General features: G+C 50.6%; 2 protein-coding genes across 3 annotated transcripts; both read right to left on the bottom strand.

The window, feature by feature from the left end:
• Window positions 1–2,612: 2,612 nt before the first annotated feature.
• Window positions 2,613–5,407, bottom strand: TMUB2 (transmembrane and ubiquitin like domain containing 2; the record flags this gene model as incomplete). Of its 2 annotated transcripts, XM_084236716.1 has the most annotated exons (4): window positions 2,613–2,979; window positions 3,254–3,431; window positions 3,543–3,820; window positions 5,373–5,407. In XM_084236716.1, the coding sequence occupies 4 exons, from the start codon at window positions 5,405–5,407 to the stop codon at window positions 2,613–2,615; spliced, it is 858 nt and encodes a 285-aa protein (XP_084092842.1). The 2 variants fall into 2 exon arrangements, with proteins under 2 accessions (XP_084092842.1, XP_084092841.1); XM_084236715.1 differs by having other exon boundaries at window positions 3,254–3,820.
• Window positions 5,408–10,843: 5,436 nt separating this feature from the next.
• Window positions 10,844–17,554, bottom strand: ASB16 (ankyrin repeat and SOCS box containing 16; the record flags this gene model as incomplete). Its single annotated transcript, XM_084238416.1, has 5 exons — window positions 10,844–11,108; window positions 11,615–11,728; window positions 12,112–12,604; window positions 14,261–14,528; window positions 17,257–17,554. The coding sequence occupies 5 exons, from the start codon at window positions 17,552–17,554 to the stop codon at window positions 10,923–10,925; spliced, it is 1,359 nt and encodes a 452-aa protein (XP_084094542.1). The 3' UTR covers window positions 10,844–10,922.
• Window positions 17,555–17,780: the final 226 nt, after the last annotated feature.

Genomic DNA, 17,780 nt, shown 5'->3' with positions numbered 1-17,780 from the left:
TCTTACCTCATTCCCTGCCCCAGGAAGGGGCCCAGCCTCACCCTCCTGGGGTGGCCCCATGTTCCTCCTGCCTACCCTGCCCCATTGCCCTACAGGGGCAGCCCAAGTTCCCAACTGCTGCTTGCCACCAACCCCCCCCCCCCCACCCCTCACCTTGACCAGCTTCAGTTCCTCTCTCCAAGCTCCTGCCTTCGAAGCCTGCCATTTCCCCTCCCTTAGCCGCTTTTAAGTTATTTATTCTGTACTTGTGGTTTGGGGCGCTGAGGAAATCCTGATCTTGTACCTCTCCCCCTTTGCTAGGAGTGGGGTGGGAAGAGAGGGTTGTCTCTGCTCTGGGTCGTCAGTGGAGAGGGAAGGGGTGTCATACCTAGGCATTGCCCCTCTGTGGGACTGTCATGCCAGTGTGCCCGCTTTCCTGACCTACATCCTCAAGAGATGTACCGTTCCACCTCCGTGCGGGCACCATCGCTCCCAGGAGCTGAGCCGGAGGACTGCAGTCTGGGCTGGGAGCAGAGCTGACAGACACAGGGACGGCGTTGACCCTGAGCCATGTTCTCTGGCACTTGCTGGACATGTCCCCTACCCTCCTCCGAGGAGCCATCCCACATTTGGGTAGCTAGTACCCAGGACTGGTTGGACTGATTTGGGTTAGGGACCCTAGAGGGTTAAGGGAACAAGAGAGAGGGCAGAAATGCTCTGTCTGGAACCCCCATCTGCCCCTGGGGTAGTTCTGATTGTGGCTGGATGCCTAGTTACAAATTGGTTTTTAACCCAAGAATTGTGATTATTTTTTAAAGAGCGAAGCAATGGCAGGAGTTAGAATAAATCCTGGAGCCTGGGCTCCTCTGTTCTTGACCCTCCACAGCCTTCTCCCGCTGAGGGGAAGCCAGAGGGGAAGGAGGATCTCAGCAAGCCTCCAGTCTGCTCCCAGATGAAGCCTTGGGAGTAGGCTGAAGGTGAAGGGAGGAAGGCTGAGGGCCACTCTCCCTTCTGAGAGGCAGCTGCAGCTCAGGCCCTAACGTACCCTCTCCCCTCTGGCCTCTCCCTTTCCCCCTTCTGGTTGGAGGAGGGAGAAGTGGGAAGTAGTTTGGGAACTGGTTTGTCCACATCAATTTCCCCATTGTTCCTTGGCCCGCCCTCAGGACAGAGCCCCCTGCCCAGGCTGGGTAAGAGATGGGCTTGGTCCAGCAGGAACCCTGAGGGAGCAAACCCCCTTCCTTCCAGGGAGAGTGTGCCCCCCTACCATGTAGTTGAACAGGGGCTAGGAGCTCCCCACTCCCCTCCCTCTAACAGCAGGCTGTGTGGGTTTCAATTCCCATCCTTCCCACCCCGGCTAGGTGTCGTCCACCCTGTATCCTATCATGTGTCTGAGTGTGTCTGGGGGGGTTCTGTACTAATTTCCATGGCCGGTGGCTTTTCCTTCCATGCATCACTCCCCCCCGCATGCCCAGGGGCCACCCGCCTGGCATTACCGCATGCTGGGGTCATTGGGGGAGGGGGGTGGGGCTCACGCTGTCCTGTGGTCTTGAGATTTTTATTTTTGCATATGTAATCCATCCTGTACAGGTAGCTAACTTTGTAAACGCTGTGTATTTCCCCTGCCCCCATGGCTGCTGGTGTAAATAAACTGCATCTCCTGTTGGTAGCCCGGCCTACCCACCCTCATTACCATGGCGCTGGGGGCAGAGCAAAGCCATTCTCTTAAATGTCACAGGAGGCTCCACAGCCACAAAATGGAACTTTATTCAGTTACAGACACCGACCCTCCATCCGAGAGCCCCAGAGACAGGGCCCGGGACCCAGCCTGTATACCCAGAACTCGTCCTTGGAGCTGGGAAGGGTAGGACACTGGCCGAGGGCCAGAGCTGTCTCTTGCTTACAGCCTTAGGCCTAGGGTAGCAGCAGCTGTGGCCCAGCCTCTCCCAATGCTGGGGGCTTGGCTTTGTGCCCCCAATCCCCTTCCTGACTGAGTTCTAGAAAGGACTCTTAAAAAAAACAAAATACAAGCAAAGTGCTTTGAAAAAAAGAACACTGGAAACTGTCCAGAACATGGAGGACACCCTATTCCTGCTACAGGGGCGGAGGGAGAAGGGAGAGGCAGCTCGGTGCCTACATGGAAAGCTAACGCAGTCTTCGTTCCTGTGTGATTTTAGTCTCAAAAGATGGGAGACTCCACTAAGGATTCCAAAGATACTCCGGGCTCCCTACGGAGGTATGCCGGGGCCATGCTGAGCTGCCCTGGCGGGCGGCCCTGGGTGCTGAGGCGCAGACATGCGGACAATGGGGAGAGCTAGGGCCACAGCTGGGAGGGAACCCTCAGATCCCAGGTTCCCTGCTGAGCTGGGCTGTCAGCTCATTTCTGAACCTCAGGACCCCAAAAGTGAAGGAAGATGACATCCTCATTTCTACCTGAGTTGTGCTTGCACAGAGGGGCTGTCTGTATCCTCATGTGGACATGAGGGGAGGCCCACACCTGCCTCCTGTGTCCTATAGAAGAGGAACCCCACAGCCTTTCCACCCTTCCCTCCCAGGCCCTTAGGCCCAGCTCTGGCCAGGAAAGGGGGGAGGCCACAGAGGAGGAAGACCATGCCTTTCATTTTCTCCCTATGTTCTTATCGTCCATACATCCCAAATACTAGGAAGCTGAAGAAGACAGTGACCCCCACCAGGGAGACAGTGGCAGGTGCTGTGAAGAACTGGCGGTAATTGATACGGAAGTACCAGACCACACCCAACAGCACCACAAACACGGGCACCATGAGGCTGCCCACACTGACGCCAAGGCTGGGTGGCTCAGTGGCTGAGGACGGGGCCAGGGAGGCTGAGGGGCCTGGAACAGCTGAGCCTGGGGGTGAGCGGTGGCAGTGAATCACACAGTTGTTGGTAATGTTCAGAGAACGCAGGGTGCGGGCTGGGTCTTGCAGCAGGCGGCCCTGGTAGATGAGTTTCATCTGGCTCTCTTGTCCAGGGAAGTATTTACTGCAAGGATGAAGGAGATAGAAGGAAAGACAGAAGGCAAGGAATGAGACGGCAAACAAGCCTGAATCAACAAAGCAGGGCAACAGAAGAAAACCGAAGGGTGGGTTTGTAAGGAAGACAGCCCTCCCCCACACCCCCCACACTCCCCCCAGGGAGGGACAGGACCTGACACTTCCCTGCTGCTCCTGAACTTGTCTCTCCCAGCCTCCTCAGAGGCAACCAAGGTCTCAGGGGTCTGGGGTATTAGCAGCCTCCCATTTTCCAGCTTACTTACCTCTTCAGGGCACCCACAGTATCCTCTGGCCTGGCCACAGCCAGCTCCTCAGTGTCATTGAGGAATTTGAGCCGCACATTGATGAGGCCCGGGCTGGCAGGGAGGCAGGCGCTATCCTCAGCTCTCAGGGGGGCCGCTGGACTGCTGCCGTCTGGGCCTGCTTGTCTTTTGGTCAGGCCTTGGATGTCAAGCAGATGCTCAAGGCTGGGTTCCACACCACCCCCAGCTCCAGGCTCCCCTGTGGTGTCTCCCCCACCTTCGCCAGCCTCTTCAGCCTTCTCATCATTACCCTCTGATGGATGGGGGTGTTCGGTTGGCTCTGGGGTGCCTTGGCCCGCCACCAGATGGTCCACATGCCCCAGGTGGAGGACGGATGTGTCGCCTGCTGACACAATAGTGCCCAGGAGCTGGTTGCTACTGCTGTCTGCTACGTAGGTAGAAAGCCACGCTAGGACCAAGGCTAGAATCAGCACCACCACACCTGCTACCACAGTCACCTCATTACCCACACCCTCAATGAGGGTGACATCAGAGAGCTCCATGGCCTGGCTGCTGACTGGATCCACGCTGCAGGAACAAAGGAGGATAGCATCAGCAGGGCCTCTGGTTATGCGACCAGGTTTCTAGTTTCTTTAGATCCTAACTGGCCCAGTCCGGACATAAGACGGAGTGCAGTGTCCCACAGAAGGGGGAACAAACCTTCCTAATTCTGGATCCCCAAGATAAAGGTAAGGACTTACTCTCTGCCTCTATTGTGAAACACTAGCCTTCAGGTTCTACATCATTCTTCTCTCACATTCCAGCCCCCCAATGAGCATAGATCATCAGGAAAACCTCCTAGTCTTCTTGCTGCTGCTGCTACTATTTGTTGCTGGTTTTGGTGGGCGGGGAAAAACATTTGCTTCTTTGAGCCCTCAGTTTCTCCAGGATTTCTATCGTTCGATCAAACAAATATGCTTCTCTGAACAGCCTCCAAAAGACAAAAAAAGCCTAGAATATATTATTGTGGGGGCAGTCACCCTTTCCAGATTGTCTCATTTGAATCCTCTCTCATTCATGGATTCATGGTCATAGACCTAGGCCCAGATGTTAAGAGCCAAAGAAAATTGATCTTTGGGCCCCCGCAGTGGCGTAGAGGTTGAGTGCTGGGTTGCGAAGCTGCCTGCAGCCTCTGCAATGCCGGTTCGATCCCCGGCCACCAGGCGAGGGTCCCACATGGCGTGCAGACCTCTCCTGCCGCCCGCTGCTCCCCTCAGCAGTGTACTTCCGTCCTTCTGCCTGTTCTGCTCCCCGCTCTGGCTCTGGTGAATTCTCTCACCCTCCCGCGCTTCTGACTGTACCCAGTGCTTGTATAAATAAATAAAAAATCTTAAAAAAAAAAAAAAGAAAAGAAAATTGATCTTCTAAAGTAGTTAGACCACCACAAAGGAACAACTCTGTAGGAGCCTCAGCAGACACTATGCAGCAGACATAATGTATGTCTGCTCCCAGAGTCTTCGGACAATCTCGGAGCCACACAGAACAGACAACAGAAACACCATCCTCCTGGGTCACCACAGGCTTACAACTGCAAAAACCACTACCTGAGTAGAACCTATTTGGAAATAAACAGCTCCATATCTCAACCTCTCTCCCCGTGCTGTTTATATTCTCCCTCTATAGTTTCTTAAAAAGGCAGGCAGGATCTCGGGTTGCTCTTCATAGTACCTATTCTTTCCCTTGGATAATCTGCTGCTTTCAAGCAGTCCCTGGGCAATTTCAGTCTGATGATGGCTACTTCTACACTATTCTCACAGTAGCTAAAAAACTTCACTATACCCATCTAGCTGTCCATCTCTCTCTACTAGATTTCTGGAAGACAAAGATCACGTGTAACTTCTCTCTGTACTAATCATCGTGACCAGCATAATGTCATAGTAGTTGCTCAAAGAATATTTGTGGAACATAACATCTAGACAGTTTCCATATCCTTATTTAGTACATGGCCCCTGGAGTTAGGAAAACAAAAACAAAAACTAATTACAATCCTATTCTTGAGTCTTACTGGCTTTTTAACCTCGGACAACTTTCTCAGCCTTCGCTTTTTCATCAATAAAATGGGGTTAAAAATAGTACCTACCTCATAAGGTTGTTTTGAAGATGACGGGGAATCATGGAGGCAAAAATACTTAGCACAATGCCTGGCACATTGCAATTGTTCAATAAATTAATGATAGCAGTTATTTATCACTCCCACAACTAACCCTCATGGTAAAAAGGTTAATGTTATTAAACTAGATGTACAGAAGAGGAAACTGCAACGAATACAGGCGCAAAAGACTGGCAAAGACACAGGGAACTTTCGTGGACAGGTGCCAGGCAGGCCCTCAGGTCTCCCGCCTCAGAGGCCTTTGCTCTCTCTTCAGCCTTTGAGGGACCCTAACTGCACGGTAAGGAGGGGTCCCCGACTCTGCCTGATTTGAGGCGAAGGCTCCGCGTTTGGGCGGTCCTATTCCCACGGCGCTGGAGTGGGGTCCATGGGCCCACCGAGCTGAAAGGCTGGCTGGTTCCGGCCGCCGTACACAGGCCAGCTCTCAGGCCGTAAGGGAGTCGAGTGAGGGGTCACAAACCATCCACACCCCTCAAACTTCGGGGCGGGGCTGGGGTTGGGGGCGGGGCTTGAGTACGCGAAGAGTCATGGGAAACCAAAGGGGGTTGGATCGGTACTGTGCCTGGATAGGGAAGGACGTCCTCACCTGAAACGGCCAGACTAAGTGTTTTCACTTCGCCAGGGCGGCCCATGGACTCACCTTTCTGTAGGGGTCGGGGGAGGGGCTGCTAGCCCTGATTCTGTTCAGGGTCCGGTCTCTTCCGGCTTCTCCCGGAAGCTGTTAGAACCAGAGAGAGGAAGTCCCGCCTCCGCGCCTTGCACTGATGACGCAAAGCTACGTAAGGCGGGCTGACGTAAACGTATTCTTTAAATAAAAGGGACCGGTTTCTCAGCGGAAGAAGAGGCGGAGTCATTGTTGGCGGGATCAAGGCCCTCTCGAGGCCCCCGCGCCGGCGGGGCCTAAGAAATTCAGTGAGGCGGGGCCTAAGTAGTCCTGTGGGGCGGGGCCAGAGGGCTGTGGGAGGTGCTTGGCAAGGGGTGGGGCTTCGCTTGTGGAAGATTGAGTGGGCTGGGCTGGACGGAGCCCGAGCGACGCTTCTGTTTTTCCAGTCTTGTTCTCAGCCGCCGGAGCTGATCGGATTTATTACTGCTCTGCAAGGGGGATCAGTAACAACTGGCCCCTCTGACTTCCTAGAGTTCGGCTCCAGACTAGTCGGGAGACAATTTAGTCACCATCCGGCGCTCTGAGAACGCGGTCTCAGGGAGTGTGGGTAAAAGGCACAGATTCAGCGCAGCTTAGGGCAGCAGGAAAAGCAGGAGCCAACAAAAGTTGCTTAACAGTATTACCTCCCAGGTTGTACCATAATTTTTTAAGTCAGTCGTCTCATTTGGGTGGACATTTAGATTGTTTTCAGTAGTTTTGTTTTTAAGCAATATTTTCTAGAAGATTAACTATTTCCATTCCCACCAGTTGTGTAATTGGCATCTATACATGTTCCTTTCCCCCAAAACATGGTAGAGGTTAGTGGGGAACAAGGAGTAGATAGGGGAGATTTTGAGAAATGTGAGAATGCTGAAGATGTTTGTAAGCCAAGAGGACAGAGCGGAGGAGTAGAGAAGAGAAGGTAAAGGCATTCTGAAAAAGGATAATTGAGCAGTGGCCTTGGAGGGGAAAACACGTGTTTGGGGGGGGGGGTCTGGTGGGCCAATCCACTGGCTGGGCTTGCACTGGGGAGAAGGTGGGAAATCCAGCTTTTCCCAATACCCATAGGTACCTGATTCATCCATTTAGGGTTAAAGAGACACGCTCTGTATGCTTTTGTATGCACTGACTTCTGCCATAACATTTATTGTCATTTTTTATTTTCTGTTTTAACAAATTTCTTGAGGGTAGGAACTGGCTTTTTCTTTTGTTGTTATATATCTCTAAATTCTGTCCCAGCATTTTTTGCATCGCAACAGATAATTGATACTCCTTCAATGAGTGATGGATGGGTTCGAAAAAGAGACTGGGAATTTGAGAGAGTTTTCTCATCTGTTGTTTGGAGGGAAAGTCAAACTAGCCATGGCAGCAAGATAAGTGTATAGAACGAGGAGGACAGATTGGAGGATGGATTGCCTGGGGATAGAGGGGCACTTTTTCTTGGTGTGTCCAGCCAAGGACAAGGTGTAGTTAAAGGTGTTTTGAAAGTGGAAAGAAGCCAGTAACATGTACTATATCACCACCCAAAGCTGGTCTCTTTCAATTATAGTAATAATTAAAAATTAACATAAGATTTTAATGGATCTGAATTCCTTTGACATTTTTTATAATTATTTATGAGATGCTTAATTTTCCTAAACTAATGAACTTAAGTATTTTTAAACCTTTATGTGCAATTATGAAGGCTGTAGGATGGTAAATGTATCTGTAAATCCTAAATGCCTTATCTAAATATAAATCCATTTTATTAAATCCATTTTGTTAAAAAAACAAAACGTGGGGCCTCCCCGGTGGCGCAGCGGTTGAGCGCTGGGTTGCGAAGCTGCCCGCAGTCTCTGCAGCGCCTGTTCGATCCCCGGCTGCTCCCCGGCCACCGGAGGAGGGTCCCACATGGCGCGCAGACCTCTCCTGCCGCCCGCTGCTCCCCTCAGCAGTGTACTTCGGTCCTTCTGCCTGCTCTGCTCCCCGCTCTGGCTCTGGTGAATTCTCTCACCCTCCCGCGCTTCTGACTGTACCCAGTGCTTGTATAAATGAATAAAAAATAAATCTTTAAAAAAAAACAAAAAAAAACAAAACGTGTACCTGCCCTAACCACTACATATTACTCATTTCACCTTTGCCAGTTTGATAAGCAAAAGGGAGTCTGTTTTTCTATTTGTGTGTGTGTATGTTCTTTATCATTCACCTGATTGTGTGAGTTTGAATGTTTTTAATATTTCATCAGCCACTTTGTAAATGAACAATTTTGCCTTTTGCCTTTTCATCCCTTAGACAATAATCTTTTAATTTTACTAGAACCTGTGTGTATCCCCTTATTAAAAATTCAAATATGGGCTATAAAACTCCCTCTCCCTTCCCAGGCAGGAAATTCTTGGGCACTGCCTTCCAGGCCTTTTTCTATTCATCTATAGTCATAGGGTTTGGTTTGGTTGGCCATGTATATTGTATTCCACCCTCTTTTTCCTTCTTAACAGCAGTCTTGGAAATCTTTCTAAGGCACTACATCTGCTGGTCTATTGGAGTCCCTCCTCATTTCTTTCCCACTGTGGGCACTAGGTTTTGTAAGGGCTGAATTATATTCCATAATGTGGATTGTTTACTACCTCCCACATGTTGAGTTGTTGCAATGCTGGGATGAATATTTCTTTTTGTACCAGCCTTTTGTCTAACTGGGGAGCAGTGTTTAAGGGTACTGCCAAATTGCCCACCAAAGAGGTAATTTCCTTTCTCAACAGTAGAAGGAAAAAGAACTTATTTCTCCATATATAAGTAGACATGGCATATTATCAATCTTTAAAATTTTCCCCAATCTAGTGGGTGAATAGTTGTTTTAATTTCCCTTTCCCTGATTGCTGGTGAAGTTAAGCTTCCTTATTCCTTGACTTGACAGATATTCCAGTGTCCAGTCTCTGCAAGGCACCAAATCAACCATGGTGATAAAACATGTTGTTCCTGTCCTCACGAATCAAGGTAATGAAACCTTTATTTGAAGCTACTTTTTCCAATATTTGGCCTTTTACTTGTGTTTATGACATGGTGTTTTTATAACCAAATTTAATTTTTTTCTGTATCCAAATCTATTCATCATTTATTTTATGCTCTTGCCCTGCAAAATCTCCTATCCCAACGTTATATACATAATCATGTGTATCTTTTAAACAGATTTCTTATTGTAGTTGGGAATGTAACAGAAAAGGTTGTTCTCGCTCGGGTCCGTCTGCTGGAAAGGGTGGACAGCTCAGCATTTCCCCTCATGAGAGGCTCTCTGCTTGGGCCCAAGACTAGAGAGGATTTCCCTCTTCCCTTGGGTATTGTGACTCAGGGAAATTAAAGCAAAAATGTCATCCAGAAAGGAGAAGTTGCTGCTCTGTATAATGAGGTAAAAGATTATCTGCAAGTTAGGGAAAGGGAACCCTGGCAGATCTCTCCAGAAAGGAAAAGCTGGGCTATAGCTGCAGGAGGCCAATCCCAGGACTCCTGCCCCGTCTCTCCCATGGGACTCCATTCAGCAATGGCAGTGAGGAATTCAAGGTCCCTCAGCAAAAGGACAGGAGTGGAGTCTGCTGGGAACCCCTCAGTTCCATCCCGGGTAGATACTGCAGGCTCCGGTCTGAGAGGGGCCTTGTGCTGTTCTTATAAATTCTTTTCTATCACAAAAATAACTGTTGTTCGGTGCAGAAAATTTGGGAACCACAGAAGAGTATAAAGTGGGAGGGGAGGAAATAAACATGGAGACATAGTATCTCAGCAGTTGTCAACCTCACAACATCCACATTTTGGTTCTGCACATAAATCATTTATTTGTGTTTATGAAAACTGGCTTAGCTTGAAAGGTTTCCTCTTAACAATGAATGGTGGTATTTTTGACTCTGGGACCAGAGGAGGAAGTGAGAGGAGGTGACAGCTGGTGGCTGGTCCTACTGTCATGGGCCCTCAGGGACCAGGAGAGTGGTCACCACTGTTTAAGGCCCTGTACATCACTGGGAAGGGCGGGAGACATGACATAAATGGGTCTCAGGCATCATGCATTTTTCCTTTCTCAACAACCGGTAGCTGAAATGCCTGTTCCAGGAACACAGTCCCATTTCAGCTTAGCTGAGGCAGACACAGGTTTTTAAGTGGTATCTATTTAAGAACTCTAACCTGGGGTGGTGAGAGGAAGGCTCTGCTGAGATAGTGCTTTGGGATAGCCTTAATGAGGGTGAAAATGTGGGAAGGGTAATCCAAACAGAGGGAACAGCATATGCAAATGTATGGAAGCAAAGAACTGGTCACATCAGCAACTGGTAACTAGTTTACTAAGGCCAGATTACAGGAGCCTCAGAAGGGAGAAAGGCGGTCAGGAGGACAGAGGGTTTGACTGAGACAGGGGCTAGAAGCTTTTTCTGCTTTGTTGAGTTTGGGTTTTAACCTGAAGGGAGAGAGGAGCCACAAAAGTGCATGGTCTGAGTTGTGATTCAAAGATTATTCCAGCATCCTTGCAGGCCATGGGTTTTAAGACCAGTCAGCGAGGTTCAAGCAACTAGGCAAGTGGGGCAGAGGCAGTGCAACTAGATGCAGATTCTGTCACTGCTAGGAGACATGGATGGAAAGGGGGCCGATAAGGATCATCATCTCCTGGCTTGGGGCCTGGGTGGGCACAGGAGGAGAAAGTGGGCAAAGGTTGAAACTGCGGTTCTCCCCACTGGAGAGAGGAGCTGAAGCTCAGGCTGGGGTGGAGGCTCAGCGGGTGGCTCAAGAAGTCAGCGAAGGGATGAGCTGGCTCACGAGGGCATGTAGGGTCTGGACAAGAAGGCCAGGGATGGGTCTTCTAGGAATGAGGGCAAGCCACAGATGGAAGGGGCAGGTCACATTGTGGGAGCAGCCTGATATGGGGCTTACTGGATGCGCCCCTCCACACGCAGCAGCAGGTAGTCCCTCACGAGTGGCGGCAATGGGAGACAGGCGGCGGCCTGTCGACAGCGGCAGCCCAGCTGAGCACGCACAGCCAGCCGGGCGAGGTGCTGCAGCCGCCTGGGCTGGTTGACCATGTTCTGGGCTGAGCTGTAGAAGGCCTCGTGCTCCTGGACCAGATGGGACAGTCAGATGGCTCAGCACTCTCACTCTGCCCTTCCATCTAGGAGCGACCTAACGCTGGGGACCCTGGGATTTGGCACCATGCACCCATCTGGGTGTCTCGTGCATCTCCAAGGACTTAGGTTCAGAGCCAGGGAGGTCCTGCAGGGGCCGTAGCCTCAAGGCCCACCGGGCAGAGCGGGGTCTCAGCCATGTCTATACCCACCCTCTATCCAAAGATGCTGGCACAGTACCTGCTGTGTCAGAGTTGCCTGATAAATGTCGACTGATGCAGAGGAGAGTGCAGCTGGAGATGTGTGTGGAATTAAGAGGTTGTTCTGAGTTACCAGGACCCTGGGGGCCCTAGGATGTTGGGGTTTCATTCTGCCCATCCCCTTCCAGCTCAGGGGCCTTCCTATTTCTCCCTCCAGGAGGCCCACCCTGCAGGGATAGGCCTGGGGCTAACTCTTCCTCGACATCTCTAGATGGAGCCACGTCCCTGGGGTGGACATACCTGCCACAGCTCTGGGTGCACTGCCTCAACCCATGTGTCACAGGACGGGACACAAGGGTAGGCATTAAGCAGGACTTCCAGGGCCCGAGGAAAGTTGGCACAGTGTTTCAGCATCTAGGAATAGAAAGAGCTGCCATGCCTCCTCCAACCAAGGGCAGACCCAGGTGCACCCTCAGCCAAACCAAGTGCCCCTCATACCCAAATTTGGGGAGCAGAGGTCTAAGTCTGTCTTCATACTTCTCCATGCCTCAGTTTACCCCACTGTCAAAGGGGCTCCAACTTTTGGCCCCAGACTGTTTTCCTGGAAGCTCTTTCCTCCCGTACACACCCTCCCCCATAACCCTCACCAGTCCTTCCCAAGAAGGGGACAGAGCTCGGGCTTTTCATCTCTTGGCCCCATGGCTTCCCCTATGACAAGGTAATTCTTGCGGCAGGCTCCTTCCACCCAACTAGAACCTCCTTACACAGACTCAACACCCTTGACTCTTCTTTCGCACCTCAGGACGCACAGGCTGGGCCCCGTAGTCCAGCAGTGCAGCGAAGAGGACCTCAGGCTCCCAGTTGGGGTTGTCCTGGATGGCCTGTAGCACACAGTCCATGGGGGTGTAGCCTGCCCCGTTGCGGACTCCAGCGCAGGCCCCATGGTGCAGCAGTAGCTCAGCCAGGCCCCCACAGCCGTTGGCACAGGCATTGTGCAGTGGTGTGTGGCGCTTCCGCCCAGCCGCCCTGGCATCAGCTCCAGCCTTCAGGAGTTGGCACACCACGGCCTGGTACTTCTGGCAACTGCCTGGACCCTCAGCCCCGGCACACGCAGCATTCAAGGCCGTCTCGCCCTGGATGGTGCGCAGGCCCACATTGGCACCCTGCTCCAGGTAGAGAGCCACATGCTCCTCTAGCCCTCGCGATGCTGCCACATGCAGAGGTGTCTCCTCGCTGTCCCCTGCTGCCAGGTTTACCATCGCTCCAGCCTCCAGCAGCAGTTTGGCACACCTGCAAGCAGTTCCCAAGGCCAATCCTAAGGGACCAAGGCCTGGCCTGGGAACCCCCTCAGCCTCCTATCATTCCTTGTCCCCTTTCTTCCCACCGCCTCCCCTCAAGGCCAACCTGGTGTGCACCATCAGACTCACAGACGCCTCTTGACAAACAGCCAATCTTAAGACCTGTCAAAGTCACCATCAACATCTACAGTTTTCAGATTAACAACTTCAGCCCAGAAAGATTGCAGTATAGCCAAGGACACACAGCAAGTTAGCGGCTGTGCAGAATTAGTAGTCATTGCTCATACAGACCCTCCCAGTCTAACCTGACCCCCCCCCCCAATCTGATTAGGATCCCCAGACCCTGTTCTGAATCATTTGTGGGTGGTCTTCTAACATTTTGGTAAGACACAAAAATTTTTGAAGACCCACTACGGTGAACCCTCTGACGCATAGAAAGTTAAACAGTATGAGCCAAAAGAGAAAGAAATAGAAGTGCTAATGTTTTTCCCCTGCCTCTAAACTTGGAGAACACCCTTCCAGACTAGCCTCACCCCCTCCTCAGGGAAAGCACCGGGGACTGCTTACTGCACTTTTCCCCCAGGGAAAACAAACACAATCAAACAACAGAAATCAGATTTTAGGGAGCACAGTCTCACAGTCTTCTAATTCTGGGAAAATTATAAGCTAATCATTTGAGGCAAGTATGTATCATTAACTGTGGTGGGGTAAACCAAGCACACACAAGCTAAAGGAATGATGAAATTAACAGTAACTTACAATGACACATCCAAATGGCAGTCCCTGGAAACTTAGGAGCAGATCCATCAACCCCAAGGAAACGCTGATGACCCATGTTTTCCCCAGATGGCCCAAATTCCAATTCTCTCCAGGGCACATGTCCACTAGGCTCAGTAGCCACGAGTTGAGGAGCAGTCAGTCATCCACAAACTACTGGATTTATTTCCTCAATAAATTCCAATCACGGGCTAGTTTTTATTGGCAAACACTAACATTGAACATTCAATGTTGAAAAATCACACTGAAAAGCTCAGTTAGCAGCGTTCCAGTTAGCAGAGCCCTTCTCACTGGATAAATAGGATCAAGTCTGTTGGAAAGTATACCATATGCCGGTAAGAGCTCAAGAAAGGGCTGTGAAACTTGGATCACCTCTGGGTCCATCGCTTATCTAGATCTGACTGGGAGAGGACCTCAGTGCATGGCTTTGGAGGGGATCTGACTCCTCCAGGAGACCTGACTCCTTGCCACCACCAGCCCTGTCTGAGGACCTGATTTGTAAAAGTACAAATACCATTACTCAGGGCCTAAGAAACTGATCTTAAGAAGGTGAGAGGAGTGGGTAGGGTTCATACTAAGGTTGAAAAACACCAGGTGAAATCTTTCTTGTGCTTAACCTCAAATCAGCTAGGTCGTCAGGCCTTCTGCCTCCTGGGCTTAGCTGTTATAACCTTGGAGAAGCCATTAGCCCTTTCTGAGCTGTTTCTCTTAGGTAGAATGGGGCCTGTCTCCCAGACTGTTGTGAGGACATGTACATGTGAGGTGCTTCTCCCTTTTTCCTGGCCTGTGACCTGGGTATGTGCATGCACATGTGTGCGCGCACACACACACACACACATACACACTCCCCATCTCAGCCCTGGGCACCTACTGCAAGGATTCAGGGGCTGTGCATAGATGCAGGGGGGTTGAGCCCTCCTCAGACAGCACGTTGACCTTGGCACCGAAGGTTAGCAGCAGCCGCACACAGTCAGACTGGGCCCCGGCACAGGCCTCATGCAAGGCTGCCCGGCCCCCGACCCGGGCATCCAGCTCAGCCCCCTGGAGGATCAGGTGACGGGCGCAGTCAGTGTAGCCTCGGGCTGCAGCAATGGTGAGGGGCAGCGTCTGCTTGGTCTTGGGGGTCAGTACCCAAAATCCTGGGAGAAAACAGGCAGTTGAGAAAACACACCACAGGCCAGGTAGGCTGTGGTGTGTAGCTGACACTGACCTTCCCTCTGTACCCTTGACAGAGCACAAACACTGTGCCAGGCTACACCTCTGGAGAGGGGTTCACTCAAGCCCTGGACTGGGAATGTAAATTAGAACAAGGTTTAGAACAGTTTGTTGATCTGTAACAAAACGTACTATGTATGTCACAGGAACAAAAATTAAACCCTCTTTAAAACTACAAGGGCTAACTAAGGAGGGTGAATCTCCTTAAGGAAACTTCTGGGTCTTTGAACTTGGCTCTTTTTGTTCACTTGGGCGCTCTGATGTTGACTTTGGAAGGGGAGTGATAAGCAGGAAGGTCAAGCTGAGCTTGGGAGTGGTGAAAAAACAAAACTCAAAGAACCTGGAGTTCTGGGGCACTCCTGGATTTGGGGAGAGTGGTGTGAAAGTAGGGTGAAGGGTGGAGGGTGAGATAAGACACATGGGTAGGGAAAGGAAGAGTAAGGAGAAGGGTTGATTGTGGAACTGGCATTGGATCTGAATTGTAGGACTTGTTCAAAGGATTTCAATGCCTGATATCCAACTAAATTGTTTGCATTGCAGTAAGTCCTTGGATTTCCTAAATCTTGGATAAAGCATTTTTTTTTAGGAGTAAGGTCTAGGGATGATGGGCATCATTGAGGGACGATGGACATCCTGCAGGATGTCCTGGGTGGGTTCCCATCCTGGTGGTTCTGACAGTTGAAGTCAAGTAGGAATTTGAAGCCTGTGGAGCGCATAAGCTCTCCATGGGTTTGGAACCCCAAATCCATTAGTGGGGCTTGAGGCTATCTCCTGTCCATCTTAAGAGCAGATCTGTCATAATTGAGATATTTGGTTTACATGGGCAAACTCTCTGGTTCAAAGAGATCCTGGGAAAATCATCTGGAAAGTACCCAAAGATGCTCATCATATTGCTAGTGAAAAGTTTTTGGTTTTCTTTAAGGAACCCAATCTATTTGAGGAATAATAAAAAATAATGGCAATCCATATAGTAGAATTTATGCACCTATTTAAAATATTGGGAAGGGGACTGGGCTATCTCTTCTGGTTTGGGGGGAGGGGTGGTTCATAATATGTAAAAACTCAGTACCTATGCTTGTTAAAAAAATGCATGTGCCTATGCCCCCTACTGGAAATAGCTAGTAGTACATCTGAATTGGGCCCTGGGAATTACACCTTCTACATGATTTGATTTTCTTTTTTCTTTCTTTTTTTTTTAAAGATTTATTTATTTATTCATATAAGCACTGGGTACAGTCAGAAGCGCGGGAGGGTGAGAGAATTCACCAGAGCCAGAGCGGAGAGCAGAGCAGGCAGACTGACGAAGGACACTGCTGAGGGGAGCAGCGGGCGGCAGGAGAGGTCTGCGCGCCAGGTGGGACCCTCGCCCGGGCGGCCGGGGATCAAACCGGCGCTGCAGAGGCTGCGGGCAGCTTCACAACCCAGCGCTCAACCGCTGCGGCACCGGGGAGGCCCTGATTTCATTTTTTTCAAAGATTTATTTATTTATGCATACAAGAACTGGGGTGTAAGCCAGAGGTGTGGAGGCTGAGAGGATTCACCAGAGACAGAATGGGGAGTAGAACAGGCAGGTCTACTGAAATACACAGCGGGCGAGGCTGTGCCATGTGGGTCAGCTCCCTGGCCCGCGAGGGGGATCAAACTTGTGCTGCAGTGGCTGGCAATAGCTTGATAGCGCTGTCTTTAACCCCTGCACCACCAGGGAGGCCTTTCTACATGATTTTAGTGAATACAAACTGAACAACTGCTTTAGAGAACTGCCTATCATGTCTTCTGGTTGGGTCAAAATTTGGGTGGAATTGGAGAAAATATCCGATAAATTTGCTGCTCCACTCTTGGGATAAAAAACAACAGTTTCTCCTCTGTGGAGGAGTTCCTGTTTCCTTTGTGGGGGGCAGCCTTGAGAAAAATGGACAAAGCCTAGTGAAGTGGAGTGGAAATCTTTCACATTTTAAATTCCATTCAATTTCTGACTCAGGCTGTTTTGCTTGCGTATAGAGCTTGGAATGATTTGACCTCTCTAGCTGAGATGAAGTCTCATCTCGAGAACGGTGACAGGGTCACTGCAGGGCACGTGGACATTAATGGAGGCACGTGGTTGTGTCTGACAGGTAGTGGGCTCCTGTCACTTGTTTTTGTTTTTACTTCCCCTTGGAAATGCAATACAAACATTCTTCTGTCCAAGAGAGACAAATGACAAGAGGAATGGAAATAGCCCCTGACTTAATGATTCTCAAAGGCCTTGAGTGTGACCTATTTAAAACATTATGTGAAATTATGGTTACTGACTTAGGAAGATGTGATGTGAAAAAAAACCAAGTTGTAAAATAGCATATGGAGTATAATTTCATTCAATGAAAGAAAAAATACCCATATGTGTGGATATATATATATTCAAAGAAAAAAATTACATTAGAATGTAACTGTTACTGGGTAATGAATATAATATGGAATGTAACTTTAATTCTGATAAGATATGCAAACCACTAATTATGCTTCATCTCTGTTTGTGAGGGAGCTGGACTGGGCAGTGGGAAAAAATGATATAGTCTAGGCCTGGAGGCAGGGCAAGGCCCCATACTCTCCCCTCCCCACCCCCATGCTCTTCTCTCTTCCTCTTCTTCTGCCCCCACCCCATGCTCCCTACCCTACCCTGTTCCGCCGACCAGGCCAGCTGATTGCTCACAGTCTCCACAATCATGTTGGCTGCATCTTCATCTTGGAACAGGGCTTGGACCTGTTGCAGGTCGCCGGAGAACAGGGCATTGTGGACAGCTGGGTCTAGACAAGAGCGGCGTAGCCTAGTGAGTCGGGCCCGGGAACTTGGGGGGCACCTGTGGTTCCGGCACTGCTGGGCAGCAGCCTGCCGCCGGTCCGCCCACTCCAGCCATTCCCGCTGCAGGCGCAGAGCACGCAGACTCGATGACAAGGGGAGGGTCTTCTCTGCCATGGGGAGGGCCTGGGGGTCTGGGCAGTGGCAGCAGGTCAGAGCTGGGTTGCCTCGCCTGCTACCACCCTTGCTCTGAGGCACCACCCCTGCCCCCTCCCTGGTGACCCAGAGAGAAGAGCAGCGGAGGCTATAAATAGGCCTGTGCTGCTCTGGTAAACACTGTGCCCAGAGTCCAATCCTGGTGCAGAGAAGGTGTTGACCAACCCCCACAGACCTAGGGCTGCCC

The sequence above is a fragment of the Talpa europaea genome (genome assembly GCF_964194135.1).
Source record: "Talpa europaea genome assembly, chromosome: 7".
Lineage (NCBI taxonomy): Eukaryota > Metazoa > Chordata > Mammalia > Eulipotyphla > Talpidae > Talpa > Talpa europaea.
This window is presented reverse-complemented; position numbering and strand designations above follow the sequence as displayed.